The 15,585-nt window shown below is 45.1% G+C and overlaps 1 protein-coding gene across 3 annotated transcripts; it reads left to right on the forward strand.

The window, feature by feature from the left end:
• The first annotated feature begins 2,072 nt into the window (after nucleotides 1-2,072).
• On the forward strand, nucleotides 2,073-15,006 carry si:ch211-267e7.3 (ADAMTS-like protein 2). 3 transcript variants are annotated; one of them, XM_041841175.1, is made up of 18 exons: nucleotides 2,073-2,266; nucleotides 4,905-5,086; nucleotides 7,311-7,386; nucleotides 8,039-8,141; nucleotides 8,847-8,992; nucleotides 9,238-9,361; nucleotides 9,524-9,604; nucleotides 9,897-10,072; nucleotides 10,201-10,654; nucleotides 10,919-11,276; nucleotides 11,542-11,648; nucleotides 11,961-12,087; nucleotides 12,419-12,632; nucleotides 12,853-13,008; nucleotides 13,405-13,575; nucleotides 13,921-14,097; nucleotides 14,398-14,542; nucleotides 14,625-15,006. In XM_041841175.1, the coding sequence occupies exons 1-18, from the start codon at nucleotides 2,168-2,170 to the stop codon at nucleotides 14,744-14,746; spliced, it is 3,018 nt and encodes a 1,005-aa protein (XP_041697109.1). In that variant the 5' UTR covers nucleotides 2,073-2,167; the 3' UTR covers nucleotides 14,747-15,006. The 3 variants fall into 3 exon arrangements, with proteins under 3 accessions (XP_041697109.1, XP_041697110.1, XP_041697111.1); XM_041841176.1 differs by having other exon boundaries at nucleotides 11,545-11,648; XM_041841177.2 differs by lacking the exons at nucleotides 13,921-14,097; nucleotides 14,398-14,542; nucleotides 14,625-15,006 and having other exon boundaries at nucleotides 13,412-13,529.
• Nucleotides 15,007-15,585: the final 579 nt, after the last annotated feature.

The raw sequence follows: 15,585 nt of genomic DNA on the forward strand, positions 1-15,585 counted from the left end.
TGGTAAAAACTCAACTCGTCGTGTTTGGAGGACAAAGAATGCTGAGTTGCATCCAAAGAACACCATACCTACTGTGAAGCATGGGGGTGGAAACATCATGCTTTGGGGCTGTTTTTCTGCAAAGGGACCAGGACGACTGATCCGTGTAAAGGAAAGAATGAATGGGGCCATGTATCGTCAGATTCTGAGTGAAAACCTCCTTCCATCAGCAAGGGCATTGAAGATGAAACGTGGCTGTGTCTTTCAGCATGACAATGATCCCAAACACACCGCCCGGGCAACGAAGGAGTGGCTTCGTAAGAAGCATTTCAAGGTCCTGGAGTGGCCTAGCCAGTCTCCAGATCTCAACCCCATAGAAAATCTTTGGAGGGAGTTGAAAGTCTGTGTTGCCCAGCGACAGCCCCAAAACATCACTGCTCTAGAGGAGATCTGCATGGAGGAATGGGCCAAAATACCAGCAACAGTGTGTGAAAACCTTGTGAAGACTTACAGAAAACGTTTGACCTGTGTCATTGCCAACAAAGGGTATATAACAAAGTATTGAGAAACTTTTGTTATTGACCAAATACTTATTTTCCACCATAATTTGCAAATAAATTCATTAAAAATCCTACAATGTGATTTTCTGGAATTTTTTTCCTCATTTTGTCTGTCATAGTTGACGTGTACCTATGATGAAAATTACAGGCCTCTCTCATCTTTTTAAGTGGGAGAACTTGCACAATTGGTGGCTGACTAAATACTTTTTTTCCCCACTGTATATTGAAGCAACATCTCAAGACATCAGTCAGGAAGTTAAAGCTTGGTCGCAAATGGGTCTTCCAAATGGACAATGACCACAAGCATACTTCTAAAGTTGTGGCAAAATGGCTTAAGGACAACAACATTCTTAAAATAAAGTGGTGATCCTAATTGACCTAAGACAGGGCATTTTTACTAGGATTAAATGTCAGGAATTGTGAAAAACTGAGTTTAAATGTATTTGGCTAAGGTGTATGTAAACTTCCGACTTCAACTGTATATATTTCCACATTGAAGCCATATAATTACTTAGAACCATTTTGACTGCAAACAGTTTCAAGTTAAGATATTTAGCAAAGATGGGATGGGTCTACATTTTGTTATTTCGTTTCTGTAAGCGGTTTAACAAACTATAATGGACTAACATTGGAATTGGAGTTGATTCAAAGGCAATACATAAAAGACTGTAAATACACAACTTGAAGCAACCACATATTTAGCCATGGAGCACATTCTGATTGGCCAGTGAGGGGCCAAGTCTCGACACACCCACAACTGGTTTATTCATCAAAACCCAGCCCTTTTGCGCCACCAAAACTAGCAAACTAGCAAAAATATTTGTGACACACCAATCTAAGCGCTACCATTGCATTAGGTTTGTTAATTGATTACAAGTGACATGACCCTCCCCTGGACTACTTTAAAAAATACTAAAACCTCTCCCTGACTGAAATTGAAAAAGCATGACCCTCCCCCATTTTCTTCCAGGTAACAATTGTGTAAATTTCACTCCCTTATGCATAAGGGGACATGAGATTTGAGTTCAACTACCCTACCTCCCTATTCTGTGTTACATCATAACACCATAGGTCTTTCCCCTTTTTATACTATTAATAATTGCTTCTCTACACCCTATAAATATAGGCAAATCGATGTGAAAATGTTTATGGTGCCAAAACACTCTCTCTTGTTTATGGTGCCAAAACACTCTCTCTTGCTTATGGTGCCAAAATACTCACTCTCTCTCTCTCTCTCTCTCTCTCTCTCTCTCTCTCTCTCTCTCTCTCTCTCTCTCTCTCTCTCTCTCGCTCACGCACGCACGCACACACACACACACACACACACACACACACACACACACACACACACACACACACACAGGAGAACTATCCCACTACCCCTGGTGGAGGTAGTCACTATTTAAAGAGCCAGAAGTGGGTTTCAGAGTTGAGTACAAGGTTCTGCAAGTCTACAACGTCAATCAAAGCCGGCTTGACCAACCCCCTTTTCCCTTCGGGCCAGCAGGTTGTAAAGCCATTAAAGAAAGCATCAAGGATTTTCTTCCCAATAGACCTCTTAGTGCGAGCCTCCCTTTCAAGCTGTGGTTAAGGTTGGGGGGCGAGGTCTCCTTGTTCCTAAATGAACCATGTACTGTCTTTGGAGCGCAAGATTCGGTATTATTCTTATTCACAGCACTGTCGTGCTATTCGGTACTTTTGAGAGAGCATCCACCAGCAACATTAAGGTAAATCGCATATTTTTCATTCCATAAAAAAAATAATCTTATCCATAAAGCCGTGCGCTTCAAACATCCTTGTTCTCAACGCAAATGTCTGCTCGTGTATGCCGGTACTTGTGTGAAAGCATTCAAATGGCAAGAGATTATGCGTTTTTCTAGACTAGCCTACTAACCCATGCTTGCCTGCAACAGTTTCAATCCATTCGGTACTGTAGGCTATTAGTGAAGTCTAGGTTTTGCGCCTTCTTTTCCGCTATCCGTTTCATGCCGAACTCCTTTTCAAGACTCTTTATGCTTTAAGATCAAAGCCCCAGCTGGAGTCTTTATTTCTGCCTGCCTGGCATTTCCGAAGCTGTTGAAGTAGCTGCACATTATTAGAGAGCTTCGTGGTCCACTGGACTTAAACTAATGAGGCAGGGTAGAAGACAAGGATACGGTACTGGATTGTACTTCAATTCAAATTGAAGAGAGGTAATCTGGAGACGTTTGACATGGGATATTACAAGATGATCCAATGGGCTAACAAAATAGCCTTGGCTAGCCTACCTCCCTCTAACCAACATCAGGGAACTATGTTAAAACACAGCTTCTGAAAAAAAAGTTATTGGAACATTTTACAGACATGCTTCAAACCGTCTACATACGTGAAAACAGCTTTTTTGAACCGTATGGTTTTCCGTTTCCAAGGGTTCGTGTCCATTATTGATGGATGAGTAACAACTCAGCCTCTTGAATCATCCGCATGGCATCCACCTGACCAGTGCTCGGTCGCGGCGGCAGCAGACCCGCTAAACTCCAGTAACATTGTAATAAAACTGGCCAATGCCCAATTCTTCCCCCGCCACCGGACGCCGGTCGCCGCCGCCTCCATAAGTATACTAATTTGTACTTCCCGGGAGGTCCCTTGTTTGAGAGCCTGGTGCATTAAAACGTAAAAAAGTAAATAGTCTCTTTAGATTCCTAAATATCCAGAGGGCATTCAGACAAAACATATGGGGCTTGCACATTCTTGTTTGGACAAGCGTCACTCTAGTCCCCCTAGTTGATTTACAGAACTGTCACTCTTTTCGGATTTCTGTGCTTGTTTGTGATTTTAGCAAAATTGCTTTTTTTTCATTACCACTTCTTGTGTTGAAATTTGTGGTGTTGTAAAATGAGCTTGTTGTGAAATATATATGTCTGTCATATAGACTATAGGCCAGTAAAACATGCAAACACAAGTCTTCCCAAAAAGCAACCTAAAAATACCTCAAACAAATAGCTGCAAATCATTCAAAATGTACAGATGAATATAGGTTCTATAACCACAGTTTCTACTCTTGAGAACTATTGAGTGTGAAACATTAATCATTGGGAAGAAATCATACGCCCTACAACAGTGTGGCCAGCCATGGCAGTGTCTGTGTGCTGTTAATGCACTCTAATGGTCAGGTTTAGAGGGCTACGATTAACCTGAAGTCTAGACAACAGGAGTCAGCTTCAGTTACTTACAGACAGTCACTGGCCCTTTCATCTAGCACTCGTTTTAGCAGCCCTCAATCCTCCCTCTGTCTCCATTCCCCCCTCCCTCCTTCCATCTCTCCCTCCTCCTCCCGCCAGTCTCTGATCCACCCCTCTAACTCATCAAAAGCACAGTAATGCTCTTAAAAGTCTTGGCCTGTCTCTACCTCTGTAAAGAAAAGATATTCATAGCCAACCACCAGCTCTGTTTTGAATTTTAGTCTCTCTCGCTCTCTCTCTCTCTCTCCCTCTCTCTCTCTCTCTCTCTCTCTCTCTCTCTCTCTCTCTCTCTCTCTCTCTCTCTCTCTCTCTCTCTCTCTCTCTCTCTCTCTCTCTCTCTCTCTCTCTCTCTCTCTCTCTCTCTCTCTCTCTCTCTCTCTCTATCTCTCTCCTTCCCTCCCTCTCTCTCCCCTCCTAAATGCATTACAGGTTTTGGTTAGGTTTCTGCTTTCCTTTAAGTCACAGAAGTAAACAGTTTTACCCCCGCATCTTTCACCACTTGGAATAAACCTTATCATCTATAGGTTTTAAGGCATACCCCAGAAGGTAGCAGCAGCCTTTTTGGACTCTGCTTTAGTCAGTGTATCCAAACACGTGTTAACAGGTTCGTCGGGTGGAAAGTGTACCATAGCACCATAAGTGGTCGCAATGCATTCACTGAAGGGTTTAGGGAAACACGCCCCAGTGTGTGCTTATTCATGTAGGTAGGACACACTTCAGGAATAAAGGAAGCATAGCAAAGTCAGTCATGTTACTGCGTTGCTTGCTGCCTTACTCTTGCACACAGAGACAGAACACTTACAATGAGAATCTTGTGCGAATGCCACCTAAAGTGATTTTTGGTCTTTTCGTTTTCCGTACCTGCTCGGGTTTAATGGAACAGTCCAGCCAGCTGCTGCTGCCAATTGCAGTCTGCACAGCAACCCTACTGTTAGAGCTACAGGGCTTTTACCAACACTTATAGGAAACAACACAACTGTCCCTTATGCCTTCCTTATGGGGGGAGAGAAGAAGAGAAAACTGTTCTGGACAACCTAAACTACATCGAGATGGACATACACACGCAACAAGCACACACGCACACACACGTATGCATACTGTACATACAGTGTAATACACATGTAAAATACTCTGTCTCTGCCAGGACAGTAGTGACGGGAGGGAGGAGGTCCAGCGGCAGAGCCGGCACAGCCAGAGGCACCAGAGCCGGGGGCAGCAGCCCGACGAGGTGGCCCAGTGGTGGGGAGAGTGGAGCAGCTGGTCTACCTGCTCCAGGACCTGTGGAGGAGGGGTGCGCTCTCAGGAACGACACTGTCTGCAGCAGAGGTAAAGATACACCATCACTGACCTGACGAAGATCCACTCTTGGATTGAAACGTTGCCAAACAAAAAGGTATGTGCTGGAGCAATCGTGTGTGCGGGCCGTACATTATTTCTACAACATCCTGGGCCAGAAGTTTTTCCTGGTCAGGAAATACAGGAAACACTTGGGAACCTAACTAACCATCACTTCTCTAAAGCTGCCACTGCCTGCTATGGTCTTTAGGCAGGTAGAGAGCCAACCCAATGCTAGAATTAACTAGGCCAGTGGGACCAAGGAGTCAGGCTGCTAATCATTATGGCTACTCAAATTGGTTAAAAAAAGTTTTGAAAAGTCAGCTTGCCAACTCATTAATGTTGTTTGTGGAATACTCTCCTGGAGGAAAATTAGACCCAACACTTACATTTGTTTTTGGGTTATAACACACTGTATGAGATTTCTGTTAGAGTGACAATATTTCCCACAACATGCTAGCCAAAATGAACTCCAATTCAATTGTTCCATACTCCAAAGTCTCATTCAAAAAGCCTGGAATTTGAGGTTCAACCATCACAGAGTCAACCAATCAAGACTTATAAAACGCTTCCTGTTTCCTGCTGTCACGAACTGTTACGACACGCTTTACACCATTACACTTATGACAGCCTAATGTAGGCATTACAACACACACACACTTACTTCCAAATGTTCCGGAAATGTCTCCCAGCAGTGGTCTGATCAGGCCTGACAAGTTGCAGTGCTGCTAGTACACACACACACACACACACACACACACACACACACACACACACACACACACACACACACACACACACACACACACACACACACACACACACACACACACACACACACAGTTTGACCCTGAACTGAACCCACTCCTCATACTGGGGGGTGTCAGTCCTCATCAGCGGGTTTGACTCCAGAGCTCATTTAAACGGCTGGTAATTGGGGGCTCAATGATCTCCGGTCTGAAGTGTCCATGTTCAATCCTGCCCGACGGCCCCTGCTCTTGGTGTGTGACATAACATGTACTATAACATATACCATATAACATGTATATGTGTTTTGTATGTGGAGTAATCAAGTAATAATGCTGATGGATTTATTTGAGAACTGGGTTTGTTAAATGGAAGGTGGATAGGGGTTTTCATTAACTTGACAGTTATGTGGATTAACAGTTTCTAGGGAGACAAATACATAACGTCATATTTCCATGGTTTAGATGAAAGTATAGGTTCTGACCCCACCAGTTTTCCTTAGAGAGAATAGGAGGTCGAGAAAGACAGCGAGAGAGAAAAAGAGAGGGAACGAAAGAAAGAGACAGAAAGAAAGACAGACAGAGAGAGAGAGAGAGAGAGCGTGAAAAAGAGAAGTTTCCCCCTTGACAAATAACCTCTGGGGCACCCTCTTGCGGTCCGAGGAATGTCCTGTGGAATGAACATCAATCCCGGCGGTCAGCGGTTCCACATGACACGGGCCAGTCTGGCCGGAGTGACAGCCATATTTATAAAAGGGCTTTTAGTCAGGCGCTGGGCCATTTAGGGGGAGATTCCTCCCCAGATAAGCACCAGGGTTTGACTTTGAGCTGTTCCAGCTGGTGCCCATTAACACTCCCCCTGTGTGGTGTGGGGAGGGTGAAGGGGGGTGAAGGGGGGTGGGGCGAGAGAGGGAAAGAGGGAGATGTGAGTAAAGAGAGAGAGAGAGGGGAAAGGAGAGAGAGAGAGAGGGTGGTGGGTGAAAGAAGACAAAGAGAGAGACAGGGAGAGAGGGAAAGAAAGAGGGAGATGGAAAGGGGAAAATGGTGTGTTAGCTAGAGAGAATGAGAGAGAGAGAGAAGAGGAGACCCACATCTGGAGGGGAGGAGTGGAAGGGGTGTTGGGGAAAGCTCTGAAAAAGCCTGGGAAAGTTTAACATCTGGAGTCTAGGGGGGGCTATCTCATGTTAGTCCTGTGGAAGGTAGGCTAAACATGAAAGCCTTACTCCTTAAAGAGATTACCACAGTGGAGATACTAGTGTAACTCACCTTTTTCTTCCATTTACTTACTGTATAACCTGAGTTTATCGTGAACTGTGGGAGATCTTTTGAGGTCACATCAACTTTACACATCTTAAGGAGTACACTATAAGACCATTAACAAGGTTCAAACTAAGGTATCTTTATTGTAATATCAAATTTTGTCTGCTCATGCAAGATAAGTATGTTTATGTTGAACCCTTTCTCTCCAGACTCACTGCCACACAGAACATCAACAGCTCCTTCTGTGTCGGATCTCCAAAGCAGTATCAGCTGTGTCCATTTCAGGTATGCATTTACACCAACACCATGAATTGAATTTTCTCCTCTCATTTTGGGAGTATCAACCGAGTCAAGTCTCAACAACAGTATTTGCTAGGCATCTATTAGCTTATGCACCATTGCCCTACCAATTTCTAATGGATTAAGTTTACAATGATTCGGCTCCCCTTTAAAGGGGCAATCTGCAGTTGCTACATAATTTTTGGACTTATAAATAAAGGATGTATACTCATTGATTCTTGAAGAATATACAGGTAGCTTATAACTTCCTGATGAGCTAAGATCAACTGTCATACCCTATCAAAATATAAGCTTGTTTTACATGTAAACAAACACTCTATAGCCTCCAAATATGCTCAAAACTGTAATTTTGATATCTTGGATGGTCAGTCCTTGCATCAATAGCTCTGTCTACTGTATGCATTTAAGAGTGGTTACATTTATCCAGGCCCATCCCTGAGCTTTTTACCAAAACAGAGGCAGGGTGGACCCTTTGTTATTGTTTTTAACTGCAGATTGCCCTGTTAAAGTGGAATATGAGCTTTAGACTGAAGATGTTTCAGTGTCACAGTGTCACAGTCTAGAAAACATGCATTGCCTACTCTACTTCCATTTGTTTCTGAGACTTGGTTTACTGTTGTCTCATCTTTCTCCCCAGCCCTGCTTCAGTACCAGTGTCAGCTTCAAACAGCAGCAGTGCTCCCAGTTCAACGCCAAAGCCTTTGGCAGGAGACACTATGAGTGGGTGCCCCTCTATCCAGGTAAGCAATTCATTAGTCATAGATGGTTTTCATTCTCTAATATGCTATTTTTCCTTGTCTATCTTGCTAGGTCCCAATTATCTCTCCTACCTATAGAAGTGTGCAGTTGTTCACCTTCACTGATTCGAAAGGAAATGACTGGTATAAGAAATATGGCGAAGACTCCCACTAGCCCATGCCTCCACCAATCCTATGCTTTTAGATTTGTGGGAAGTAATGATCATGTGCACACTTCAGGAGAAAGAAGCTTTTATTGGGACGCACCCTCTATTTCTCCTCTCTCCTTCTTCCTTTCTCTCTCAAGCTTTTGCCTAGTTGCATTAATTTGATGTTCATTTTTTGTCTTTCATTCTCTTGTCTGACTCGTTTGGCTTTTGCCTGTCGGAATCAGGAAACGAGTACCTTTCCATAGAACATCTTGCATCATGCTTTAAGGCCCCAGTCCAAGGCTTATGTCATCTTTAAACTCTGACTATTATGTCTCGGTTTCTAGGTAAATGACATATAGACATGACAAATAAAAACATTCTCATTCATATCTAATCGCATTTGGGTCAATTTCTCAATCCCTCTATAATCAAATCTCCATTCTAGACAATAACCTCAAGGACTGGCTTTTGTAGCTGGTGTCAAAACAGGCTTAACGTACTTAAGAGTATCTGAACATTTCTTTAAGTTGTTCTCTGATGTCACTTCCTGTTCCAGATGACTACATCAGTATCTCCAACAAGCCGTGTGACCTCCAGTGCACCACCACCACGGGGGAGAGGCAGCTGCTGGTCCCGGCCCACGACGGAACCTACTGCCGGGATGGCATCTACCAGGGCGTCTGCATCGAGGGCCAGTGTCAGGTGTGCCACAGGGATCGGTATTAGGACCATTCATTTTTTTTCGTGATCAACCGCTTGAGTCTCTTTTGGTTCAAAGCATCTGCCAAATAATGTCAATCAATGCACTTTGGGCCTAGGTCTGTAATGAGTTGTTGCCAGGAGATTTTATACCTAGTTTTTCCTGGTCAGGTCAAAGGGTTAGGAAAAGGATCCCAAACTAATGAGGACTTTCTTCTCTTCTCTCCCCTGGTTGCCCTGTACTACAGACGGTGGGGTGTGACGGGAAGCTTTACTCCAGTAAAACGGTAGATTCGTGCGGCGTGTGCGGCGGGAATGGCAGCTCCTGCTACAGAGTGTCTGGATCTCACCGGAAAGGGAGCACACAGTTAGGTATATCTTAAGTAGTATCAAGAGGTTATACAGTATATCCTACCTTTTTAAGTACCCTTTTAAACATCAATAAAATCAAAGAGCCTTAATCTCCATGTCACAATGTGCCTGGAAATAAAGGCACAACTAAAGTGGGTGTTCTTGTTTTTTCCTTTGGATCAGGTTATGTGTTTATCACCAACATTCCTGTCGGTGCCACCGACATCCAGATCATTGAGAGACGGAAAACAGAAAATATACTGGGTAAGATCCATATCATGTTGTATTGAATTTTATTGGGATACAGTAACTAGAAATTGTGAAACTTAACAAGCAGAACATGTTTTGGAGGACATACAACCTTACAAGTTTGGGTTTTAACGTCATAGTTACTAGAATTAAGAAATATGAGCTGTTGTTGATTTCCGCATGATTACCATAGGCCCTATCCAATCAAAACTTGTGCCTGGGTTTGTGGAATAAATCTGAAACAACATTAATTTAGCAAGAAAGTTGTTACAGCTGTTGTCCATAAGATTTTATTGCTTTCCTCCAGCCCTATCCGATGAAGCAGGACATTTCTTTTTCAATGGGGACACAATTATCGACAATCCCCGCAACTTCCGTGTTGCTGGCACAGTCTTCAAGTACAGGAGACCCGCTAACCTCTTATCAGATGGATTTGAGTATATCATCGCCCAAGGACCCACTGACCAGGGGCTAAACGTCATGGTAGGTATTTAGGTATGTACTGTCTGTAGGTAACTAGGGCATGTTTTCCAGTGATTCCTCAAATAGACAATTGACATGTTGGCTTTGTTGTATATGTGATTGAAAGGCCTCTTACTCTTTTATACAAGTACTACAACCTGAACGGAAAGATGCCCCACATCACATATGAGTACACCGTACCTCGCACCCCAGAAGCCCGCACAACAACCCCAGTAGCCTCACCTCCAGAGGAGGTCCAGATACGAGCACTGTCCGTCGTTGATTCAGTGGTCCCAGAACCGTGGCCAGAAAAAATAGCCAACGACACCGCCACAGAACTCTCCTTCAATGATAATGAGATTGAGGCCAGCGAGGACTATGGGAAGCTGGGAAACCATAGTGGTGTTCTGGCCCCAGACGAGCCCCCTGATGTAGACCATGACCTGGATCATGACCATGAAAGTCTTGTGTGGGAACTACAGGCTCCTCTCAACCTCAGTCACCCACCAGCCATGCTGGTGTTCAGACCAGTCAGTGAGATCTACCACAACAACCTGGAGAATAAACTAGGAGACCAGGGACATCCTGCACTGGCTAACTACAGTGAGTCTGAGTATGAAGTTTATATCTGGGCTGTGTATCCACTTGACTATTTTACAGAGAGTTTAAACTTTAAAATGTACAAACATTGTTGTATCTGTAACGGACAAGGACATTGGCCTGTAGTCTGTCACTTTTATTTGGGAAGTTTCTTAGAAGTATATTATTGCGGGATATCAGGAAACGGTTTTGATGCCCTTTTGTGATGGGAATGATCAGTATAATCTTTTATGAGATTTTAAATAATTTGTCTATGTATTTTACAAGGGACAGACTCAAACTTGATCGATGGCGACTCTCCCGGTCCCAACGGCACCCACCGACCATCCAAGCCCCTCCACAGGAGCCTGTTCCTGGACCTGCTATCTGAACCAGGAGGCCCCAGACAACCCTGCCAGGATGGCTCCAATCTCTGCCCTCTCCTGGAACTCAACACTAGCTCTTCCCTGGACAACAGCCTGGCCCAGCTGGAGATCTACCCAGGCAGCCTCAACCTCCACGAGGGCACGGCTGTGGACAACGCCCCCTATGGACTCCTTTTTGAACCAGAGCCCAACGGGACAGAGAGTTCCAACCTCGTCAACCTCCACCAGGTAGAGCCGGTACAGGCTCCCGACACAGAGAGGTGAGCTGCCTTGGTGGACGGGTGGACGGAAGACTTTGGGGAGTGGATGTGAGGAGGGTCTGCCCCATTATATGTGCTTTTGTTGGTTGTTATTTGTTGGCGTGCTTTTTCCCCAATGGTACCTACCTTTATATTAAGTAGATACATTGTTAGGTTACATTTGGTTAGGTTCAATCACCTTTCTCCCTCTGTGTGTCTCTCTATCTCTTTCTTCCATTCTCCGGTTTTGTGCTTCTTCCTCCCTCTCTCTCCCAATGTGTTCCAGCAGCAATGAGTTTGAGGTGGGATTGCTAGACCATGACATCAGCCTTGCTGACATGTACAGATGGAAGGTATCTGCGTATGCACCCTGCAGTTCAACATGTACCACAGGTGCAGCTACCAGCCACACCACACATACTGTGTACACAGACACACACACATTGTACACACACGTTATACACATATTCTCACACACGTTCACATACATTACACAAACATAGACACATACCGGTACTGGCAAATCACTTAGTGTCTCTTTTCTCCAAATTGATCATACCTCTCACTAAGTATACTTTAGTCTCATTAACCAAATTAACATAAAGGATACATGTTCACTGGGATATTTTGTTTAACCCTGATTGTTCAACAGCTGTGTGAGTTTCAGTATTATATTGGTCATGGTAGTCTATGTTTCCTTGCCAGGTATCAGTACGTCCTACGCCCTGTGTGTCCGCTATGACGGCTCTGAGGTGGATGAGACTTACTGTGACGCCGTGACCAGACCTGAACCCACACATGAGTTCTGCACCGGGAAGGAGTGTCCACCAAGGTCAGATATCACACATGATCAGTTTCACTCCAACATCAGATTGGGGTCCTCGTGGACCAGTAAATAGTATTCTGAATTATATTCCGTTGGCTAGGACCTGATGCTGTGAGAATAATTACTGGATTTATAGCTCCTTTGATGCAATATGCCTGTTGGCATTAAGTCTGCCATTCTCTTCACACAAATAATAACTTTTCTCCAGGACAATTGTGACCGACTGGAGTTCGAACCCTGTTGTCCTGCATGCCATAAGATTGTGTTAGCCAGCGGAGCTAAAGCCTTACACTAACCATTATACTTGGGCTGACTGGGTCTTCATCCTGTGTTCAAGGTGGGAGACCAGTCGGTGGAGTGAGTGTTCGAGGACGTGCGGCGAGGGATACCAGTTCCGTACGGTGCGCTGCTGGAAGATGATGGCTCCAGGCTTCGACAGCTCTGTGTATGACGAGCTGTGTGTGGCTGCAGAGCTGCAGAAACCAATGGCACGCAAGGCCTGCAAGAGCAAAGGCTGTGGCCCACAATGGGAAGTCTCTGACTGGTCTGAGGTGCGTTTGTGTGTGTGTGTGTGTGTGTTTTTGATTGTGTATCTGACAAGAAATCTTTAAGATAGAAATGGATCTTAAAGTATGTGTTCTGGGGATCAGTAGGAACCATATGAAGTTGTAAAATGTTAGCTATCATACTCCATCTCTCAGGAATGAAGGATCATAATAGTGTGTTCTCTGAGCATTGATGGAGGGCAGTGTGGTTGTTTCTCTCTTGCAGTGCTCAGCTCGGTGTGGGGGACGGGGTTTGAGGAGTCGGGAGGTGCGCTGCTCCATGGAGACGCGTCTGTGTAACGAATCCTCACGACCACTCAGTGAGAAGGAGTGTGAGGGACCGCCCTGTGACCGCAGGTGGACTGTTTCTGACTGGGGCCCTGTGAGTTAACCACCCTCAGCTGCACAAAGGTCTTAGCCTAGGCATAGCTAACAGCCAGGGTTTTTCCTGGTCCAGTCACATGGTCAGGAAAAAACACCTTTACCTATATAGGTTCAGGAACTACACTCAGATCGTCATGTTATTAGGCTGTGACAGCAATAATATGGGCTGAAAAATAATCTTGATATTGTATTTTTTATAATATATCATTGATATGAAATCAATACATCTACTCTTGATCTTGAATAAGCTCTCCCTCGTTGTTACTTTGTTTCCCTCTATCCCGCTTTCTCATTTCCCTGTCATCACTTGTCTCTCTCATACACTCTTTCTTACTCTCCCTCCCTCTCTTTCCCTCCTCCCTTCCTCCCCCTGGCTGTCTGCGTACTCTCTAAGTGTTCAGGAGCCTGTGGCAAGGGTAGGATGACACGTTATGTGGTGTGTAAGAACAGCGACGGCAACGTGATCTCTGACGGCCAGTGTGACCTGGACCTCAAGCCCCTGGCTGTGTACCCCTGTGGGGACAAGAACTGCCCCGCACACTGGGTGGAACAGGAGTGGGAACAGGTGAGTGTACTGTAGCTTTATGTAGAAGAAAGACTTGCCTAGCAGAGTATTCACAACAGCCTCTCAATACATGTCAGATCTTTTATTTGAGAGTTCAACATAGTTCAGCTTCAGTCGTTTCTATTTCATTCAACTTAATTCAATACACTTAACAAACATTTTCATAGTAGCTTAAACAAACATTGTCATAGTAATAACGCAACAAACAAGTCCAGGCTTTACAGCAAGGTCAAAACTTGTACCACTGTGTGAAATGCATGATTCACAGGGGAACTACATGTAAGATGACAGAGAACTCTCTGGCTGTGGTGGTAACAGTCTTCCTCTCTCCCTGTGTACCATCAGTGTAACGCCACCTGTGGGCGGGGGGTGAAAACGCGGCAGGTGGTCTGTTCAGGCCTGGAGGACGGTGTGTTCAAGGAGTTTCCCGAGCAGATGTGTGACTCTGCCCTCAAACCTGAGGAGAGCTCCGCCTGCTTCGAGAGGCCCTGCTCCAAGTGGTTCACCACTTCCTGGTCTCAGGTACCTGTCATTAGAGCAATCCAACCGCTGTCACTGTTACTCACTTACTTTGGACCATCAATGACTCCTCTCCATCGCACTCTGTTTTAGGCAGTCTCCTCTAGCTCATTCCACTGTCATTTAGACAATTATATCAGTGTTTATGCCATAGTTTAGTAGTTTATGCTAAATAAATACGGCAGGGTTTGTGTGATGCTCTCACTCTCTCTCTTCTCAAGCACAATACAAAATGTGGCCGTTAGTCACTTTTTGTTCCTGCGTGTGAGTAATGTCATTGCTTTTCCTCTCCTCCCATCACAGTGCAGTAAGACATGTGGCAGTGGGGTGCATGTTCGGGAGGTGAAGTGCTACCAGGGGGAGGAGCTAGGCCACAGCTGTGACTCCGCCCTCAAACCTGAGGCCGGGCAGACGTGTGAGGTGCAGGCCTGTCCCACAGAGGCCCCAGGTAGGAAGAACGCTGTCTGTCTGGCTAACTGTCTGTCTGTCAAAATGGCCACTGTAATATTGTCCCCCCTCTTCTCCCCTAGTTGAAGAGGTGTGTCAGGACAAGGCGACGGCCAACTGTGCCCTGGTGCTGAAGGTGAAACTGTGTACACACTGGTACTACAGGAAGGCCTGCTGCCAGTCCTGTAAGAGCAAGGCCCCGTAAGGGCCAGGGGCCACAGGCCAGGGGCCTGCACTCACAATGGCCCCCCACAGAATGTGAAGACAGTCCCCATACAGGACACCTTGCACTGTGCCCTGGACTCTTTTCCTTTAGATTGTAGACTTGACCTATAGCCTGGTTCCAGAAGTTCTATGGCCTGTAGCCAACTCTGACTTGTTTTCATGCCATAGCTACAGGTAACTGCCGAAATAATGGAAACACCAACATAAAGTGTCTTAATAGGATGTTGGGCCACCACGAGCTGCCAGAACAGCTTCAATGTGCCTTGGCATAGATTCTACAAGTGTCTAGAACTCTATTGGAGGGATGTGACACCATTCTTCCATGAGAAATTCCATCATTTGGTGTTTTGTTGATGGTGGTGGAAAGCGCTGTCTCAGGCGCCGCTCCAGAATTTCCCATAAGTGTTCAATTGGGTTGAGATCTGGTGACTGAGATGGCCATGGCATATGTTTTACATCGTTTTCATGCTCATCAAACCATTCAGTGACCACTCATGTCCTGTGGATGGGGGCATTGCCATCCACTCCCATCAGGATAGAAATGATTCACCATAGGTTGAAGGTGATCACCATCGGTTGGCCTTTACCTTATAATATAAATAATATGCCATTTAGCAGACGCTTTTATCCAAAGCGATTTACAGTCATGTGCGCATACATTTTTACGTATGGGTGGTCCCGGGGATCGAACCCACTACCCTGGCGTTACAAGCGCCATGCTCTACCAATTGAGCTACAGAGGACCACACCTTGCCCTCTAAGGGGTTGAGTGGACATAAACCATGCCAGGAAAATGCACCCCACATCATAACAGAGCTG

This window comes from Coregonus clupeaformis, chromosome 21, assembly GCF_020615455.1.
Source record: "Coregonus clupeaformis isolate EN_2021a chromosome 21, ASM2061545v1, whole genome shotgun sequence".
NCBI classification, from domain to species: domain Eukaryota; kingdom Metazoa; phylum Chordata; class Actinopteri; order Salmoniformes; family Salmonidae; genus Coregonus; species Coregonus clupeaformis.

Excerpts from the sequence above, each read along its gene's own strand:
- si:ch211-267e7.3 (XM_041841175.1), top strand. The coding sequence starts at position 2,168 with ATGTACTGTCTTTGGAGCGCAAGATTCGGTATTATTCTTATTCACAGC. Across the intron at positions 10,073-10,200 it reads ACCAGGGGCTAAACGTCATG|TACTACAACCTGAACGGAAA; the intron begins GTAGGTATTTAG and ends CTTTTATACAAG. Across the intron at positions 13,009-13,404 it reads CTGTTTCTGACTGGGGCCCT|TGTTCAGGAGCCTGTGGCAA; the intron begins GTGAGTTAACCA and ends GTACTCTCTAAG.